We start from the raw sequence: 22,040 nt of genomic DNA on the forward strand, positions 1-22,040 counted from the left end.
GTCGTCTTGACTAAATCTGATCACTGATTGGTGGTTACAGCTGTCAGTCACATATTTAACACCCCTGCCTTCATGACAATACCAGGGATTATCCAACAGTAGGTTTTCTACAGCTTGAAAACATCCACAGAAGTTATTAACTCCTCTCAGACCACTGGAAGTACAAGTTGATGGGAAGTAAGGATGGCATTTTTGTGCAATAATGACAAAAACTATCAAACACTACAAGTTTAACCCATAAAGAAGGCAGTGTTTTTCAACCTCGGGGTCGGGACCCCACGTGGGGTCGCCTGGAATTCAAATGAGGTCACCTGAAATTTCTAGTAATTGATAAAAATTAAGAAAAATTTTGGGAGGCTTATACATATATATAAGCACTATATTTATAAATCTTAAACCGCACCTGTCCAAATCTGTATATATTCAAATCTGTATTTATATATTTTTTATATTTATAACCATTGCACTACATTCATATCAAACCGTATTTGCACTCTCCTTTTAAACACTTTTTTACTCAAATTTATATGACTGTTTTTGTTATACGTGTATGTGTATGTTTATGTGTATATTTTGCTGCTGACAACACTGTGAATTTCCCCATTGTAGGATCAATAAAGGAATATCTTATCTTATCTTAACTTATCTTATCTTACATATCATTTACCGGGGTCAAAGTAAAAATAAAGCGCTGAGAATAATCCAGAGGGAAAACTAATGCATTCAAAGCCCTGAGTATTTAATTATGGTGAAATGGTCTTTATCCTTGTTATGTTCTTATATCTGATGTATCCAACTAATTCTGTAAAGCAGTGTTTTTCAACCTTGGGGTCGGGACCCCACATGGGGTCGCCTGGAATTCAAATGAGGTCGCTTGAAATTTCTAGTAATTGATAAAAATAAAAACTTACTAATAAAAAATATACGGTGAGTTGACAGAGACAATCCTAATCCACAAAGACATGACAAACTGTGAGTGTGAAACTGCAGCACTGTGGTTCTGTTTATCTGTCAAATGTTCATTGTGGTCAGTTTCAGATGCTGCAGCTCTTTCATAATTCATAGTTTCAGTTCTTGTTTGTTCAGTATTAATTGTCCTCCTTGTAAATCACAGCTGGACTGACTGGACATATCCTGACCAAGGAAAATCCAATTCTCCCTTTGTGCAGTAATCTACACCTGGATTTACTGCCTCTGTCCACAATAATATACATTATACAGAGTAAATGTCCTCTAAAATTAATGCTCATTCACAACATAGTATAGCAAAATATTACATGATCAAAAACAAATTAATTTTAGCAAGAACATGTTTCCATTTCAGAAATTTATGATGTTAAAATGGGGTCAGGAGTAAAAAAAGGTTGGAAAGCACTGGATTAACCCACAAAGACCCAGTGTTACTTTTGTGGCAGTTCCCAAATGAAATTTTTCTCTCTATTTAACCTTCCTTAAGTGATTATATAACATTATCCACATTGCATTTGTTTCAGTTTGTTTCTCAGTCTAACCCATAAAGACCCAATGTTACTTTTGTGGCACTTCCAAAATATGCTTTTTCTTTATATTTAAGTTTATTTAAGTGATTTATTACAGTGTATAAAGACATAATCCTCTGTATTTAGTGTTTTTTCAGTGAACATCAGGTATTTTCCTATATTTAATTCACTGATCATGTAGATGTTCATTAAAACTCAGATTAAAGTGGAGGATTATCATGTCAAAAGCACAGAAAACTGAAGAAAAAGTGACTTTTTTCAGTCAAATCTCTCATTAACTGAACATAAACCCAGTGTGTCCATCCACTGTCACTGATCCAACTCCATGGGTTTTACTGGTGAATCAATGTTGTAGAAGATGACGGTGTTTCCATGGTAACTAGGGAGCCTCTGAACGTCCAAATATGGTCATATCTGATGACCATGAAAAGATGAAGAACTGTATTTTACTCCAATTATTTCCATGTATTGATCGGATTAGTGGATCAACAGGTATTAAACAGTTTAGATCAGTAGATGGTTTTGGTTTTTGAGGGTAAACTGAATAAATACAGGGTTCTGGATGGGATAAAATGATGAACTCTGCTAATTTTTCAAGTATTTTGCTCATTTTCTTCTCACCTTAGAAGGATTTGTTCAGTTTTATGCCATATTTCATGTTTTTTTGGTTGACTTTATCTTTATTTTTGAAAGTATTTTGCTCATTTTACAAGATTTTGTACAATTTATCCAAATGAACAATTGACCGAATAAACTACCACTACTACTAATACTACTAAGAAAACACTAAAATATACAAATACTACTAAAATACTACTAAATGCCAGTGAAATATACAAAAAAAGCTAACTCTTAACTACAGATAAACGAAACATATACCACATATAAGGACATATATGGGTAATAAATGATCATAAATAAGGTAAATAAATCCTAATATTTTATTTATTTATTTATTTGCACATCATAGACAGCAAGAGAAAAATTAAAAAACTATTATTATTATTATTATTATTATTATTATTATTATTATTATTATTATTATTATTATCATCATCATCATCATCATTATTATTGTTATTATAATATTCTACTTTAGTTCCATTCTCATTTTACTTTTTCATGTTCATTTTGTTGCCTATTTTTAAATTTTGTTCATTTTTTGTTAATTTTGCAGCTTATTTTTTGTTGACGTTTATGTTTCTCCATTGTACCAGGGTACCATCACTTGTCTTTTTTTTTTATATACATTTTTTAATTCATTATCGATCAAGCTGACATATTTTCCATTATTTTGTCAATTTCTATTAATTTTGTTTATTATTATTTTGTTCCATATTTTTGTACATTTTCTATCTATCTATCTATCTATCTATCTATCTATCTATCTATCTATCTATCTATCTATCTATCTATCTATCTATCTATCTATCTATCTATCTATCTATCTATCTATCTATCTATCTATCTATCTATCTATCTTTTTATTTATTTATTCGCACATCACAAACAGCAAGAGAAAAAATTAAAAAACAATTGTCACGCAAGTAACACCATGGTGCAGGAAAGGATAGAAGCCAAAAAAGGCTAATGTAAATACCTCCCGGAAAGAATTAAAAATGCGACATAACTGAAATAATAATCAAAAGTCAAAACAACAGAAATACAAATCAAATGATATACAGCCTTACAGTTTTTTGTAAATTACAGTCCTTTCCAGATGCTTTTTAAATAATGATAAAGTAGTTGTTGATTGAAGTTCAGGTGGTAGATTATTCCATTATCATTATTATTTTACACATGCATGAATAATGTTCCTCTGTGGTTTGGGTTTATCCCTGTAATCAGTGTATCCGTGTGTATTCATGACCGATTTGGCAGGAGCTCAGTAAACCAAGCAGACGGCTGCTTCGTCAAACCGTGCCATTCGTCAGCCGAACGTTCGTCTGATATGTTGCAACTGCACGACGATGGCATGAGAGCCTCTCCACAAACAAGTGGAAACAAACAGGGCGCGGGGTGGGCGGGGTCAGCACACCTTCAGTTTCAGATGGGAACCACCCCAACAATGGACGCCCTCAGGCATCCTGCGCAGGTGTGACCTGGATTTGATAAAAACTTAACTTCTTACCCAGTGCAAATAAAGCCAAAGCTGCCCAGGTGCAGCTTTTGTTTGTGTGTGACTTTTGGCAACGAAGACGCTTTCGCAACAGGGTCGGGAAAAGTAAAAGCACACCGAGGGCAAGGCTCTGACGGCTTTACCAGTTCAGCAGATCACACAGACACTTAAGGACTCCTTCTGCAAGATCAAAAAATAAATAAATAAAACTATGGAAGGAGAGAATCTGAGCGGTTCGTTCAATGCAAAATACACTATGTGGACAAAAGTATGTGGACACGTTGAATTCAGGTGTTTCTTTTTGTTCAACATTCCTCAGTACAAAATAAAACTGATTTTACATGAAATGTTTTATAGATTTAAGAACTGACTTTTCAGTGTTAGTTTTATATTTTGTAGTTTCACACAGATTGAGACACACTGGAATCCACCTGTAGGCGATACGGCTAAAAAATTTAATCTGGATTTTTTTTTCCCATTACATACATACATATATATATACATATATATACATATATATATATATATATATATATATATATATATATATATATATATACATATATATATACATATATATATATACATATATATATATATATATATATATATATATATATATATATATATATATATACATATATATATATATATATATATATATATATATATATATGTATGTATTTACATATGTTCACAGTTTAGGTTGTTAGATTGTTACCTCGACCAGGAGGTATTGTGATCGCTTTGCTTTGTGTGTGTGCGTGTTTGTTTGTTTGTTTGTTAGTAAGATAACTCAAAAAGTTAGGGACGGATTTTCACGAAATTTTCAGGAAATGTTGATCGGTCTTGGCAGAGGTCTGCGCTCTCTGAGTGCTTTTCTTGTTTTCTATTAGAACTGAAGATTCAACAATTGAATAAATGAAATGATAATTTGGAATAGAATAGAATAGAATAGAATAGAATACATTTTTACTGTCACAGGAAAAATGAAAATTCATTTAGCAGCAAAAACAATTGGTGCAAAAAAGGAGTGTATTAAAAAATATCACACAAAATGTGTTTTGTTTTTACCCTTCAGCACTCTTATTGTTACTTTTTTTCTGATCATCATTCTATTTTACAAATGTGTATTTGTGTTTGTGCAATAACTGTTTTCATATGTTTTAGTTGTGTTTATATTTTGTTTATGTTTAATTCATGTCTTTTTCTAACTACGTGACTCAGGGAAACGCACAAGAATTCCAATGTACCTATACTGTGATGTATCTGTGCAAATGGCAAATAAAGTAAATTCTATTCTATTCTATTCTAAAACACTGAAAAATACGGAAGAGGATTAGGGACACTGGAAAAAAAACTTTAAATTAAGTTCCAATATATATTATTTTTATTATTAATCAGAAAAAAAGTCAGAATTCTGAGAAAATAGTCAGAATTCAGACTTTTTTTCCTCAGAATTCTGACTTTAATCTCAGAACAATGAAAAAAAAAACAACTATTTAAAACAGTTAGAATTCAGACTTTTTTCTCATAATAATAATAATAATAATAATAATAATAACAATAATAATAATAATAATAGTAATAATAACATATATTGGACCTAATACTGCTAAAATACTACAAAAACTACTGGAATATACAGAAAGCAAACTCTATACTACAGATGAGAAATATGTACAACAAATAAGGATACATACAGTGTTTGCTCCTGAAGGATTCTCTTGGGTTTCTGTAAATTGGCTTCAGAGTCTGGTTTTAGACCAACTCCATATGTAAAGTGTCATGAGATAACTTTTGTTATGATTTGGTGCTATATAAATAAAATTTGATTGATTGATGATACAGGCAACGTGTCCACATACTTTTGTCCACATATTATAAGCTTAGCCTCTGGACTAAAATAAGATGAGCTGTGGGGGGGGCATCAGGGACCCCACACAGACTGCAAAGCTGAGCTGTGTTCATGCTGTGGATCTTCTGTAACATCGTTCGGGGCCGGACAGAGGAGACAGAATGAGCAGACGAGTGTATGAAGTGACAGGTGTAATTTCAACCTGACTTAAAAGGCTGAGGGTGACATGAAAAGAGGACAAAAGAGCCACTTCTGTGACGAATGAGGCCCCGGCACAATGAGGATGTGCTCCGTCCGGGGGGGGGGGGGGGGGGGGGGGGGGGCTTGGCTTTAAGTATTTTCTGTTGCTTTTCTTTTGTGCCAGTAAAACGGATGATTTACCGCCTTCTTACAGTCGCTCACAACAATGACGAAGCCCTTTATGATGAATTAAGTAGGTGATACCTGAGCCTGCGTCCGCACACGATGGAGGAGTTTACGACAAAGGACAAATATTTAAGTGTGAGACCAGGTTTTATGGAACCAGAAAATATCAGTTACACGATGAAACTTGATGAAACCTCCAGATAAAACCATCAACGTGTGTAAAAGACAATGAAAAGAGTCTTTAACAGATGAAAGTTCGGACAGCGGTTCCATCTCCAAACCGCCGCTGTCGAGCTAATGCGACAAAACTCATTTTCCAAACAATGATTAATAGGAAAAAAAAGACAATAACTCATCCATGTCTGAAATTACTTACATTTCACTAAATCATATGTTAATCTGAATCACTAGTTGGTTTTCCATTGAACCGTAAATTGCGTGAATGTAACTTGCACATAAAAATTAGCGAAATGTAAAAACAACACTTTGGCTGAAACTCGTTTTTCGATGAAAAGTTATATGCACTGGCAAGAGGTGGTTTTTTGGGCATAGTGAAATTGGTATATCTCAAAAATTGCAATGGAAGAGACTGAATTTGTTGTTTGTGATGCCAGCTTATTGCATTTGGCGAGCTATACGTACACATTTTCATCCTTTCGTGTGTTATTTAACGCCATTTGATGGCGTGTCAATGCGCTAGCTGCTAATCGCTAAGCATGCTAATCACTTTCAGTGGTTGTACCTGTTCGTGTTTGGGTGTAGGTTATGTGTTGTGTCATGGGTGGATGTTGTTCAGAAAATCAAAAATCCTGTATGGTGAATGTTTAATTCATGTTCTGTTATTTATAAAAAGCCCTTTGACAGAATGAAAGTGATTATGACTTCCTATCAGTGATCAATAGTAACTGTATTAATATCTGTAACCATTTACATGTTATAAACCATCAAAATATGGACCATTAGAAGGAAAGGCACATTTTTTTTTAATATTTCAAAAATTTATCAGAAATTCCAAAATCTAAATTTGTCAAAACTGTGAACAGACTTTATAGACATTGTCGCAAGAAAGATACATATAAAATTTAAAATTAATCCAACCAGTAGTTTCAGAGAAGAGGACTGTTGAAATCTAAACATCGGTGACCCTGACTTTGACCCTTCAAGGTCACTCAAGGTCAAAGGTCATGGATCCAAATCAAAGCCCATATATGACTTCCTAACAGTGATCAATAATAACTATATTGATATCTGTAACCATTTACATGTTATAAACCATCAACATATGGACCATTATAAGGAGAGACACAATTTTTTACCATTTCAAAAATTTGTCAAAAATTCCAAATCAAAGTTTGTCAAAAATATGAACAGACTTTGTAGACATTATCCCGAGGAATATACATATAAAATTTGAAATGAATCCAACCAATAGTTTTAGAGAAGAGGATTGTTGAAATCTAGACATTGGTGACCTTGAGTTTGACCCTTGAAGGTCAAATTTTACAACTAAAATTTGAAATGAATCTGACAAGTAGTTTCATGAGAAGATGTTTGAAGAAATTCCTAACGAAGATGAAAATGATGAAGATGACGCCTTCATAGTAGTTCAGGGCTTATTATTTGGTGAGCCAAAAACCAGTAGTCCAGTATAAAAACCATACTGTAGCTCATGTAACAACATCCAGACATGTTTCTCCTTATTCCTCCTTAGTGACCTTATTGACTTGACTATTGAAATTTACAAGAAATTTCAAGCTGAAGTGAGACGCCAAAACGAGCCTAACACTGACGTAAAAATACAAAAATGTTACAATAAAGTGAAGGAGCCGCTGAGGACGGGAGGTGCTTTGCAGTAGAGCGCGGTGAAAACATGCGCAGATAAGAACCTGGAGCGAGTTAGTGGAACTGATCCTCAGGTCTGAGGGGCTTTCAATGGGCCTTTCAGAAGTGGGTGGTCTTATTATTCAGCCTTATCGAAGATTAACGTGGGTGGTTTGACACTTTCATAAAGAGGGGTTTTCGATGCCAGGACAGGAACCCTTAAGTGCGTCCGACTTCCTTTAGGTGTTTACAGTTTGCGGCGGCCGACGCCAGATGTCCGTACGCGACACATGTCCGACACATGGATCAACACGCGCTAATTAAATATTCAAAAGGTACGCAGCGGATCGACATGTTCACTGGGATCGGCATTAGGAGCACATCTGAAAACTGGTGTACTGTCCACACATGGTCCAAGTCTGGAATACATCTGTCTAATGTAAACATACCAATGAGGTCAAGCCTCGTCAGACTGTATTAAGATTACCTGTTTCTTAAACAGTTTCAAAGAGAAGAGGAATTAAGCGCACAAATGTGGGTTCAATTATAAACAGAGGGGCTCAAAGGAAAATAAACATCTTCCCAAACCAATTTTTCAAGCAAAGGGAAGCTCTTTAAAGCTGCAAAGTAAGAAGAGCTGGGAAAATATCATGTCAGCTAAACAATGTTGATGATTCCCCCACCTGATATTTCGCTTGTTTTTACTGCGGATCGCATAGAAAAGTGGTGTTTTAAAGTTGCATAATTTTGTCTTTGAGAGGAAAAAGCTGCAGTTCTATCTCTGTCTCTCTCTTTCTTTTTTTTTTGGTGCACTGTACTGTTTATACAGTGAACATCCAGTGGGAAAACTTCTGGTGCTACTACCTCTGCTCCCCTCAATGCACTTCATGTGATCTCATAATTGCAAATCCCACAGGGGCAGGTAAACGGAGGTCAAACAAAACCGACTGTTTTGTTTTTTTTAGCATGTTGAAAGTGAATCATTTTGAGTCTATCGGCGCTAACGCTCGCTGCAGAATACAGGGTCCATTACACATTTTTCAAGGTCAAATTTCAGGGTCATTTTCAATTTTTTATCCAGTGCAGCCTCTTATCACCAGGAGAAAACACACATCTACAGGAAGACATACACTCAGGAGTATTGTTTTTACTTTTTATCACAATGATGTACTTTGTATTATGCTCTAAACATCTAAAATTATGATTCATAATAGCCAAAAGTTCAAAATTTGTGTTGTTGTTTCTCTGCCTGTTCTGCCTCTTGAACAGGTCATCATTATAAATGAGAACTGGTCCTCAGCCTGGTAAAATAAAGGTTCAATTGAAAAAGTTCACATTTTCTCCTCTCAAACAACCAAAAACAGGCAAAAATGTGTGTAATTGTATTAGTTTTAAGAATTCATTTGGTCAAATTGGAGTCCGTCTTAATGCACGGCCATGGTGGGTCTGGACCTCAGTGCTGCTGACAGTGAGTCCGTTTACATGACCGTAAAAATCCAATAACTGCCACAATCAGATGCGATGCGTTTACATGCACTTCAGAAATGTGATAATGAAAAAAACACCTGGTTTACATGTTTAAGTCCGTTATTTGATTTCTTTCAGAGTTCGTACGTATGTAATGACGTAAGACGTGCACTTCCTGTCATTTTCAAAACATCTGGTCTTGTCTTGTCACCATGGCAATGCCTACAGTGTCAGCGTTAGCTGTCCTAATGTGGGAGGAGCTAATAAGACTACAAAATAGGTCACAAGTTGCTGCTATTCTTCATCTCATTTCATTGTTTGTTTTTTCATTAGGTTCACATGTCGCTGCGTAACTTCCATTTATATAGATTTATGGTTTTTACACATACGCAGATGGAAAAAAAAAAATAAAACATTAAATAATCAGATTAAGCTGTATACATGTGTGAAGACACCGGAGTATTGGGGAGAAATCTAAGTGTGTTAATCTGATTTCTTATAATCAGATTACTGTCGTTATTGGACAAAGCCGATCAGATTATCCCTCCATCCCCAGGAGGGGGGTTGGGGGGGTGGGGGGTGAGATGTTCAATTGTGTGGGTTTTTTTTTTTCTTCTTTCCTTCCTCTTTTCTCACTCTATCAATGCTGTTTTCTTTTCTTTTTATTTCTGAATGTGCGTTTGTTATGTTGATATCAAAAATGAAGCATAAAGTACCAATCAGGGGATCTCAAACCTGTAATATAAGAAAGCTCCGCAATAAAAATACCTGAAACACATTATCCTGTTGACATGATCACTGGAATAATCTGAAAACTCCAGATAATTTTACACTGTCACACTGTTAATATTTATATTGTTAATATTGTTCATAGGTACACACTGTTAATACAGGGTTCGGACACATTTTTCAAGGTCAAATTCCAGCACATTTAAGGGTCACTTTCACCTCATCACTGTGGGAAAATACACATCTACAGGAATACATATACTCAGGATTAGGGATGTAACTATAAGAAAATTTCATATCACGGTTACTGTGGCCAAACTTATCACGGTTATCATTATTATCGCTGTATTGTTGAAATTGTGCTCAAAATGTTCAAAAAGTACTAATACACACTGAAATAATTTAACCAAGTTGTATTTTGATAAATAAATAAAATAAAATAAAATAAAATAAAATAATTGGCACAACGCACTTTCTGTTGCAGAAACATTCAAATATTAACTCTTAGTGGTCTGAGCCTATTTTGGCCGTTTTCAGTCCTTTTAATTTTGCCTTTATATACTATATAAACAAATGTTTACCATAGCCATGTTTGGGATCTGTTTTTTCAGCACAACTTCATTTATATCAACTGTCTATTATTTTTTATTTTTTTCACTTTAACCTAATGTATCAACACAAAAGGCCAAAAAACACAACAAAATATATAAAATCCAATTTGAAAAATGTATATAATTTATTGCATAAATAACACAGATGCTTAACGAACCTTTTCAAAGACTTTAAAAGTGAATGTTGGTTCCAAATATTAGGTATACAAAATTAAAATTGTAATAAATTAAAACTATACTCAAATATTTGACATAAAAGCAGATCTTTACAGAGGTGTTTTCTCCGGAAAAGTGCGGTAATCAAACAAAGTGATCATGAGAATTAGAATTTAAACGGTAATACTAACTTTTGGCAATTTTACCGCGGTTTATCGTTATACCGGTAATCATTACATCCCTACTCAGGATTATTTTTTCCACTTTTTATCACAATGATGTACATTAAACATCTAAATGATGTGTCATAACAGCAAAAAGTTTAGAAATGAAAGGAGAACACAAAGTTTTAAGTAAATAAATCACATTACAGAGTCATACTTGCGAGCATTTCCAAGCACTTCAACTAAAATTCAAGTATTTTCAAGGATTTCAAGGACCCCTACAAACCCTGAGAACAATGCCAAGTCCAACCCCTGACATGTTACACGCTGCTCCTGAACGCTGCGTGGAGCTTTTACGAGTAGAAAAAGGTGGCGTCTGAAAGGTGGGGTAAAGGTGGGTGGGGTGGGGGGGGGGGGGGGGGGGCATTTCCACTAAAACTTGACACAGTATGGATTTTGTTCCCATCCTAATGGAATTGCAGAAATATTTGAGGGGAATCCCATTACGTAGCAATTGGAGTGCTGTAATAATGTACTCACAGTCATTTTCCCACTGCGGTTGGCCTCCTCTCGCTCTGCCAGGGCTTTCAGGAAGTTATCTTTGAGTTCTTTTCCTGCACTTGCCAGTGTCCTGGAAAAGACAACACTCAAACGGTTTGAAATGTTTCTTTTAACATGAAAAAAAAAAAAAGAAAAAAAAAAGTCGCATGTAGTCTTAAAGGTTCTTTATGGAAGCATTTGGCCCGTTTAACGGACTGTAAGGCTCAGTCCTACAGTATATGGACAAAAGTATTGGGACACGTTGAATTCAGGTTCAAGTCCTCATGAACAGGACATGTTACAGCTGTAGACATGATGTGTCCCAATACTTTTGTCCACATAGTTTATAAACATCAATATTTCCTTCAAGTTTAACAGGAGATTTTCTTCCTACATGAGATGGACATTGCACATGCCCTTTCCTTTTATGTTGTCTGTGAACAGAAAATAAAATATTGCAGAAAATACTGACGTTTATAAACTATATGGACAAAAGTATTGGGACACATCATGTCTACAGCTGTAAGATGTCCAGTTCATTAGGATTTAAGATAAAAACATCAATATTTCCCTAAAGTTTAATGGTAGATTTTTCTTCCTCAGTGAGATGTGAAGAAATTAGATGGTTAACTGTGGTAGAAAACTATCATTTACAGTCAGAGCAGGAAAAATATTTTAGAAATTTAGAGGTAGAACATTTAAAATCAGTCATGGATAAAAAAAAAAAAAAAAAGCAATGTTGAGAGAAATTAAGTCAAAACCATCTCTGAGGCATTTCGGAAGAAAAGATAACAATTTAAACCAAACTAACCAATGCACTGATATTTATCCCAATATAAAACTACTTATATTCAGACTCAAATTTAGTCATTTCAGCATATAAAATACACAAAAACAAAACACTGTTCTCAGATCTCGATTGTCACCAGCATTTAAAAAAAATACTAATAAAATACTGATAAAAAATAATAAAATACTGATTTTAAAAAAACTATAAAAAATACCCGCCCTTAAAAAGTTACACATATATAACTCCGATTTATTATTTCTAAAGTGCACAACAGTAAAATGCCTTTCTGACATTAGTCGTTATTGTTTTGTATCCCAGACCCTTGTCAGAAAAAACACCTGGATTCAACCTGTCCACATACTTTTGTCCATATAGATTCAAGATTTAAGAAGTTTAAGTTTATTGTCAATGTGTGCACATAAGGAAATTTGCAGGTAGTTCTCATCTAGAAAAAAATATAAAAAACACTAAAACTATGTCCATCACATATAGAACACAGTTTGTGCAGTAAAACAGTGTGTGTGGTTTGAATGTAAAAACAGAGTCAGTCTGCGGTAACATGGACAGTCCTCCTAGTCCACATGAATCTGGTAAAACGGTTGTATTTTAGGAACGACTTTGACTCGATGGATAAAGACGTGTTCCTGTGTTCATTATCTGTTTTCCAGAGCGTCATTTAAACTCACCATAATAAAAAAATAAAATATCTGAGTGATGAATTAACACAGTGTGAGATGGAAGTGAGAGGAAACATAACATGAAACCGAGCCAAGCTCCCAGGACACTCCCAAATACTCCAAATACCACTTGTTAATGAAAATGTATCTGAATATTGTTCTTAACCGAGTGGTTTTTATTCAGAAATGTGAAAACTGCAGGAAAATCAGGTGGAATGTCCAATGCCGCGCTGCTTCAGCTCATTCCACAACGCACACTTCTATTAATCATATCAGAGTTTAATGACTTAATATAATACCGGGGCAGCTTTAGGCTGGCCTGTTTCCATGGAAACATGGTTTTGGCGCACACCGCCGTACCCACACCTGAAAAAACACTGGCACTAATATTTGAACAGTTAACACTGTAGTAGGAGTAACAGAACTCTGGCTGGGCTCCAGAGTAGACTGACTGTGCACAACATTCATCAGATCCACACCACGTTAACATCTTAAAGGCACTAAACAGCTCATTGGTCACCTCTCAGATGTGGATAAAAGTGTAGAAGAAGAAAAAACAGGGCACCAAATTAAGTCAAGTTACAGCGTAATGTAAAAAAAAACAGAAAATAAAGAGAGATTTTCAATGAATTTCACTCGTTTGAACCAAGGTTATAACAGTTTTGGATTTTTCATTATAGTTTAGTTTTATTTAGTTTTGACTTCTTTTTCTCTAATTCAGTTAGTTTAGATTAGTTTTTAGAGCAGGTTTGCTAGTTAATATTAGTTTTCATTATTTTCTAAATTCTTAGCTTTAGTTTTGTCGTATCTTTTCTCTTCTTCTCTGTCATCGTATTCAAATAAATCCCAGACAGGACTCTGCTGCTTTCTCCCAGCTTTAGTCTCCATGTTTCCAGGTAGAGTGGGAACCAGAAGACGATTAAACAACAAGTGACGGACCGTTAAATATCATATGGTGCCTGCAGCTGAAATTGCTCGAGGGAAAAAAAATCGATTTCATATCAATCCGACATTTTTTAACGATAATAACCTTGAACTCATCTGATTCTGTTCAATATTCAGATCTGTGCTTATTCCCTTGGTTTTTGACGGCAAATGGACAGATTTTTATTTTTGTGTGGATTTTAGTATCAAAAACTAAGAGGAAAATTAAAAAGTTTACAGGATTCATGGTGTCACAGTGTCCAAAATGTGACCAGACATACTATGGACTTCTTGCATTTATAATCCTTGTATCTGCAGACTGGATGAAGACAAATTTATTACTTTTTCATCGTCTTTGGTCATATTTCATTCCTTCCATTCACGTAAATATCAGTCCAACAGGCCTCAGAGTTATTGTGTTGAACCATGTTTACATCCATTAACGTTCCATTTCCATTTGTCCATGAATAATGTTTGTTCTGCTGACGTTGAAGCTGTTAAAGCTCAAACCTGAACCCCTCCACCCACCAATGACTGATAAGAGTTATTATGCATCTACATGCACAAAAACTGCACTAAAATATACAAAACACACCAAAAACTACACTGAAATATACCAAAAATGTGCTAAAATGTACTAAAACACATATAAATATAGACTAAAACACAAAAAAATGCACTAAAATACTCAAAAACAGACCAAAAATTGCAGTGAAATAAATAAAAAAAATACGCTAAAATATACTAAAACACAAATAAAAATACACTAAAACACAAAAAAGGCACTAAAATACACAAAAAACACACTAAGAAGTGCACTGAAATCTACAAAATAAATACAATGAAATATAATAAAACACACATAAAAATACACTAAAACACAAAAAACTGCACTAAAATACACAAAAACACCAAAAATTACACTGAAATATACCAAAAATAGGCTAACATATACTAAAACACACATAAAAATACAATAAAACACAAAAAAGGCACTAAAATACACAAAAAAACACACCAAAAAGTGCACTGAATATCCATAAAATGCGCTAAAACATACTAAAACACATAAAAATAAACCGAAACACAAAAAATACACTAAAATACCCAAAAAAAAACAGACCAAAAGTTGTACTGGAATATACAAAAAATATGCTAAAATCTACTAAAACACACATAAAAAAAACTATAAAACACTAGAGGTAGAACATTTAAAATCATAGAAATCAGAGAAATTAAGTAAAAACCATCTGTAAGGCATTTTGGATGCAATGATAATTTAAACCAGGGCTGTAACAGTGCACTCATTTGAACTGAACCATTTCGGATTGAGGCCTTCAGTACAATACGGTGGAGTACCGAACCAATACATGCAGCCTGTGTGAAGAACACAAACACTCGCCTTATGTTTCCACATGAACCTTAAAGCGAAACACACAGAATGAGCAGAGTGGACGCAAACAGAACCCATGTGTAATATTTAATATCCTAGAGCACAGGTGTCAAACATGCGGCAAGGGTCCAGTCCGACCCCTGGGATGAATTTGTGAAATGCAAAAATTACACTGAAGATATGAACAATCAAGTGTGTTAAAATAATTTTAGGTCATTTCGCTCTAAAAATGATAAGACCAGTAAAATACTATCAAAATAACCTGTAAATTATGAAAACTGCAAATCTGTCTCTTTGTTTTAGCGTAAAAACAGTAAAATTACACAAAAATGTTTACATTTACAGACTAGCCTTTAACAAAAAATGTGAATATCTGAATGTCTTAAGAGAAGTATGTGGAATTTTCATCATTTTCTCCGTGTTATTAAATGTTTTGTTTATTTGTCGATCCGCTGTGATCTCTAAGTTGTGATTAACATGCATAAATGATAAACGGCGTAATAAAAATAAATGATAAAAGGCGTAATATTGTTAACCTTGCACTTAATTTACTAAAGAATTTTCAGGTTGTTCATATTTCTTCATGTTATGTTCAAGTACAATTCGTAGATGTAAACGTTTTCATTACGGAATTTTCTTTTTTCACTCAAAAGTTCTTATCCTATTATTTATATTACTTGACTGGTCCAGCCCACTTTAGATCATATTAGGCTGAATGTGGCCCCTGAACTAAAGTGAGTTTGACACCCCTGTCCTAGTGGGACGTTTAAGCGGTCCACACACCGTCCACATGCTGAAGGTGAACCAGCACGGCAGCTCAGGTACAAAGACAGAGCTGAAGACCCTCCGTCTGCTCTAAGGTCTACGATTTGGGAGCATTTCAGATTTCCCGTCGGTTATGTCAACGGAGAGAGACACGACAAAACAAGAGCGGTGTGCCGGCACTGTTTCGTGAAGATTGGTAAAAATTCTGGTAACACGTTAAATTTCATAACGTATTTCAAACGAAAATCAAAAATGTATCGAACTGAAGACCCCTGTACCGAAAACGTACCAAACTGTAATTTTTCTGTACCATTACACCCCTGTTTTAAACCAAACTAACCAATGCAATGATATTCATCCCATAATATAAAACTGTATTATTTCGACAGTCATTCTTGTGTTGGATCCCAGACCCCTGTTAGAAAAGAAACACCTGAATCCAACATGTCCACATACTTTTGTCCATATAGTGATTGACTGAAGCGAATACGCTATGAGGCTAACGATATGAGCGTCAAAGAAAGAGGAAACACGAGTCCAGCCTCCATCCTTTCAGCCCATGTCCGACCCTTCCACCAAGTTTCATGAAATTATGCACAGATGCTTCTGCTGCAGAACAGAACAGTAGAACAGAACAGAACACACCCAGAAAAACACAAAAATGACCGGTCTTGTCCTCCTCACTAACAGATTTATGAACGTTTCCATTACAGCAGCACAATATATCGTCATCGCAATGTACACTGTAAAAAAAATCTGTAATTTAACTGAATTGTCACTGTTTATTTTTCAGATTTTTCCTGTATTTTTAAGATACAGGAAAATATCAATGAAATGACAAAAACAGACTGTGATTTTACATGTCAAATGTAAAATAACATGAAAAAAAACTGTAACTGTGAATAACCAGAAAATTTCCATTTTTTTTAAAGGTTTTTTTTTCTTTTTTCCACAGAAAAATACAGTTAAAATACATTCACAAATGTATCTTAATTTCACAAATATTTCTTTTCTATTTATGAGATTAAAATGTTAATTTAAAGTTTAATACTGTAAAAAATTTAAATAAAATGAGATAAAATTACTGACAATTAACTGTAAAAGAAGTATTTGTTCTGTCAGTTTAACCAGACTTGTTTGTTAATTGACAAACATCTTGTGTAATTACAGGAGGTTTCACAACAAAAATGTTGAATAAATGTATTTTTGTGAATGTATAACATGTATAAGCACTGATAAACTGTCCAAATACAGTTTTTATCAGTGGACTGGACAACTGAGTCTCATTGAAAATTATTTATATATATATTTATAGATACTTTGATTGTTTTAATACATGTAAATATTCTTTATTAAACATTACAACATCAAAAAAATATGCAAAATCTCATGTAAAGTTAGGGCAAAAAACTGTATTTTAATTATGGAAAATTACCGTATTTTTATGAGATGGTTATTTTCTGTTATTTAACAGTATTTTTTTGGCGCCACAGCTGCTGGAATGTTAATGGTTTTTTTACGTTTTGTTTTTTTTTTTTTTTTTACAGTGCTCACCTAATGAGAATCAATAAGAGAATCGAATCGATTAGCAAAATCGATAATGGAATTGGAATCCTTAAATTCTTATTGATTCCCATCCCTAATCGCAGGGTTAAAAAAAAAATCTCAACGTCAGTTTTTTTCTCCAATATCGTGCAGCCCTAGTTTCCATACACAACTCCTAGACTCCAAACTGTGCCTTGTGATTCTGTAATTTAACCCGATAAACACGAACGTCAGAGTTTGACGCGGTGCCGACAGACACCTGAGTTTTCCTTCGGACATAAATCTGTCACATGATCTTTATTTTACTGCCAACGTTCACAACCCAACTCTGCCTGTTACTTTGTCCAAAGAAAAGACAAATTCACTTATATTTCACATTAATGGCTCGTCAAATCCACTTTCCATTCCCACAGCACTTTAAAGCCACAACAACCACAACAGGCGCAGACAAACAGCCTATTTCTGCTCTTAGACCGGCCTAATGTTACCGTCAAAGAGAACAGGATCTGAATGTTTAAATTTACTCGAATTTGGAGGAGGATTGTAATTTATACCGGCCGTTTGGCCCGTGCCCCATAATGAAAGTCTTGGAGGACTCGGGGTGGTAAAAGTGCAGGGACAGCACATATTTGGAGGCTGGAAGCTCACTCCATCTTCTGAGTGAGTGAAGGATTGCTGCTGGGTCACGGGGGCCGAGGCCCCAAAGTAAACACAGGTGTTGAGGAGGCAAGTGACTGGGGGTTACCCCATCCAGTAGCTAAAGTAACACACACAGGCACGGACAGCCAATAATACTGCAGCAAAACATGTGCACGGCTGCGACTCCCAGTTTCCCGTCAATTAACAAATTTCTTATCAAGCCTCATTTAGGAGGGATAACAAGAATTCTGTTATTAAACACCGGTTATTAGTGCTAATGAGCGGGCATTAAACGAGCTCTGATCCAGGCCTGTGATTTAAGGCTGGTGTTTTGGACTGCGGTCGAAGCAGGTGGGTCCGGGAATTAAACAAAGACAAGCGAGGAAGACGTGAGCAGACGGCGTCGACTCGACAGAAAAGAGTCTGGAAGCATCTGTCGCACTGTTCCTGACACGTACTGTTAACGAAACACCAGCACATCTGCACGATACTGGACCGATTTAGGGACGAAAGGATGGAAAAAACCCAGGACGACGCAAATTACTTTATGTTTCTGTTTAGAATTGTAATTAAAATTTCTTTAAGGTGGAATAAAAAAACAAAAGCAACAACAAATACAAACAAATTATCTTGTTTTAGTTTTTGCTATTTTATATTCACTCTATTCTTATTTTCTGATGTATTTTATTTGTTTTTTATAATATCGTTGCACTACCTGGAGTTGAACTGCTAATTTTATACACACAGTGACAATAAAAGCAGTTCTATTCTATTCTATTCTATTCTATTCTATTCTATTCTATTCTATTCTATTAATATAATGTGACAAACAAATATCTGGCATTGCCATTAGTGAAAATCACCTTATACGCTGATGATAATCAACAAATATTGGCCAATAATGATGTTTGGCAGATGAATCAGTGCATCCCTTGCAGTGATCTGCAGTTTATTGTACTGATTATTTATTGTTTATTGTGTGATTACTGTGTGGATTTGCTTCTTAAACTCATGAGTAGTTTTAGATGAGAACTATTTTAGTTGTTAATGCTTGAATATTTAGTTGAAATATCTTAAATGTCACATTAAAATACCAATCTACCTGTATGTTTAAACAGAAATACTATGATCAAACTATGATGATGAATGGATTTAGTCAAAAAATATTAATCTGACCTAAAGAATTACTGACTGTGGAGTTCAAGTTTTGGTGTTTTTAACGTATTTAACTTGTGATTTTCCATTGTATGGGTTTAGTTGTGTTAAATATATACACAAATAAAGTTAATAGACAAAAGAGGATGATGAAACAAGAAAATCCACTCCATTTTCTGTTTTTTTTCTACATTGTAAATGCTGTTTTCCTTGTTTTGTCACTGAGTGTGTTTACATTTGCAGGTTTTTCCACCCTTATTAGAGCCTAAACTGTGATTTATCTGTCTCCTCTTCTTCAGATCCATCTTTTGGCAGATCCAGATTGGTTTTGGAAAGTCTCGACACCAAAAACCACAAGAAATGTGAGATTTGCAAACAATCCAATCAGTCTAATTAACTCCATTTCTGCAATTCTTCAACTTGTACACATGCACAGTCTGTCTTCAGAAGCTCAAACTGGATTCTAATGCGTGTGTTGTGTTAATGTGACGATGGACAACGACGTCAAATCCAGTATCTGAACTGAACTAAAGGGACAGAAGCCAAAGAAATAGTCTACAAGAGCGGCCGATAGAATTAGAAATATGTAGAATCTACATCCCCAACCAAACCTAATGTTACTGATATTCAGTGAATCTGGACACAAATAGGATCTGATTACTCATAAATTATAATATTGTAAAACCATCTACTGATCTAAACTGTTTAATACCTGTTGATCCACTAATCCTATCAATACATGGAAATAATTGGTGTAAAACACAGTTCTTCATCTTTTCATGGTCATCAGATATGACCCCTTCGGACGTTCAGAGGCTCCGTAGTTACCATAGATTAGGCATCACCAAATGGCAGACCTTGGTCAGGACCTGGACCCAGTGATGGTTCTGTCCGGACCTGTGACCAATGTCTGATAAATTCAGGAGAATAGATCATTTTCATTCAGTACTTTTTCCAGCGGTGGTGGCCATAGACAGCGGGTGCTGCTAATTGAATCATTTGTTTACTCAGAGCAGAGAGGAAGAGACAGTGACAGCGTGTCTGCTCCAAAATAAGAAAAACTGATGCAGAAAACCGTTGTTTTTTAGGGCGCTTTCACACTGCGTACTGTTCTTGGATACATTCACACCTTTCCCGCAGATGTTGCATTCACAAGCGCGTACTGCGGCCGGTGAAGGAGTACGAGTGGGTGTTACAGACCTGAAAGAGTAGGTGGAGGTGTAGAAGGAACTCTTACCCGAACCCTAACAGGACTCTGATTGCACCTTTGCTACTTAATTGTCTATTTTTTTCTATGTATTTTTTGCTCAACCCTCTGCTGTTATAGTTATATTCTCTTCATAATTATATTATAGTCTGTTTTTTCACTTTTTTTTTACTAGGTTCATTTTGCACCATGAGGCCTGAGAGTCTTGCAGTTTCAGTTTTCTGTATGTAATGTACATATGCCAAAACTGAAAATAAACCGGACTTTGCAAACTGATCACAACAAATTATGCCAGTTCTAGTTGCATTTGGCGTGCCATACATACGCATTTTCATCCTTTGTGTGTTATTCAGCGCCATTCGATCACGTGTCAGTGTACGCCAAGATAGAATATAGAGTAGAATATGTCTTCGTTGTCACTGTACAACGAAATGAAAAAATGCGATCCTTAATGGTATTCATTCATATGACATAAAAACTTTGTAAAAAACAAACACAAACCACATAATAAATAGAATAAAAAGTAAAAACACACAAACACAATCACATTCTACTGCCCTATCTTTTAGTAGCATTGAGTGCATTTCCTGCAGTAGGGCAGAAGCTGTTTTTCAGCCTGTTTGTCCTGTTTGTTCTGTTCCGTCTGCCTGATAGATGCAAGATCTCCGGTTTACATATCCGGAACCGCTGACCCTAAACCTATCCACAAATAGTGCAAACCACTAATAGCGCTAAACAATAACTCTAAACCTAATCGCTAACAGCGCTAAACAATAACTCTAAACCTAACCGCTAACAGCGCTAAACAATAACTCTAAACCTAACCGCTAAAAGTGCTAACCACTAATAGCGTTAAACACTAACTCTAAACCTAACTGCTAATAGCGCCAAACACTAACCCTAAACCTAACCGCGAATAGTGCAAACCGCTAATAGAGCTAAACACTAACTCTAAACCTATCCCCTAATAGCGCTAACACTAACCCTAAACCTAACTGCTAATAGTGCTAACCATTAATAGTGCTAAACACTAACCCTAAACCTAACCACTAATAGTGCTAACTGCTAACAGCGCTAAACACTCACTCTAAACCCAACTGCTAATAATGCTAACAGCTAATTGTGATAAACACTAACTCTAAACCTAACTACTAATAGTGCTAACCGCTAACAACACTAAACACTAACCCTAAACCTAACCGCTAATCGCACTAACTGTGCTAATCGTGTGGTATTTGACGCGGTGTGAACATACAGGTGGAAAACTTATAATGTGCACAGATAACAGGCCAATTAAAAGTGGAGCGTTACCTGTATGCATTTCATGATATGCCGTTGGACTTTGATTAGACTTTGTTAACGGTCCTGGATGGTCTGACCACGCTGCCACCTACAGACTCGTTGTGCTTTTGATGATGTAGATATTCGGGGCCGTGTAGACGAAGAGTTTTCTGAAAACGGTCACGTGTGAATCTTTTTTTTTTTTAACTTGGGTGGTGAAATATCCGTTTTCACGTCCTCTTTCATCTTTCACAAGCGCAAAAATTTACACCAGCAAATCATTCACAGCAATAATTAATGAAACTCCATTAAAAAGCCCTTTGTAGCGCGGGGG

General features: G+C 35.2%; 1 protein-coding gene across 1 annotated transcript in view; it reads right to left on the bottom strand.

The window, feature by feature from the left end:
• Positions 1-22,040, bottom strand: part of LOC115425555 (cilia- and flagella-associated protein 299-like) — a 145,562-nt gene that overhangs the window by 119,571 nt on the left and 3,951 nt on the right. Inside the window, exon 2 of the mRNA XM_030143182.1 lies at positions 11,331-11,421. Within this exon, the coding sequence (XP_029999042.1) occupies positions 11,331-11,421 (91 nt within the window). The remainder of the gene's footprint in view (positions 1-11,330; positions 11,422-22,040) is intronic.

This window comes from Sphaeramia orbicularis, chromosome 9, assembly GCF_902148855.1.
Source record: "Sphaeramia orbicularis chromosome 9, fSphaOr1.1, whole genome shotgun sequence".
Taxonomy (NCBI): Eukaryota; Metazoa; Chordata; class Actinopteri; order Kurtiformes; family Apogonidae; genus Sphaeramia; species Sphaeramia orbicularis.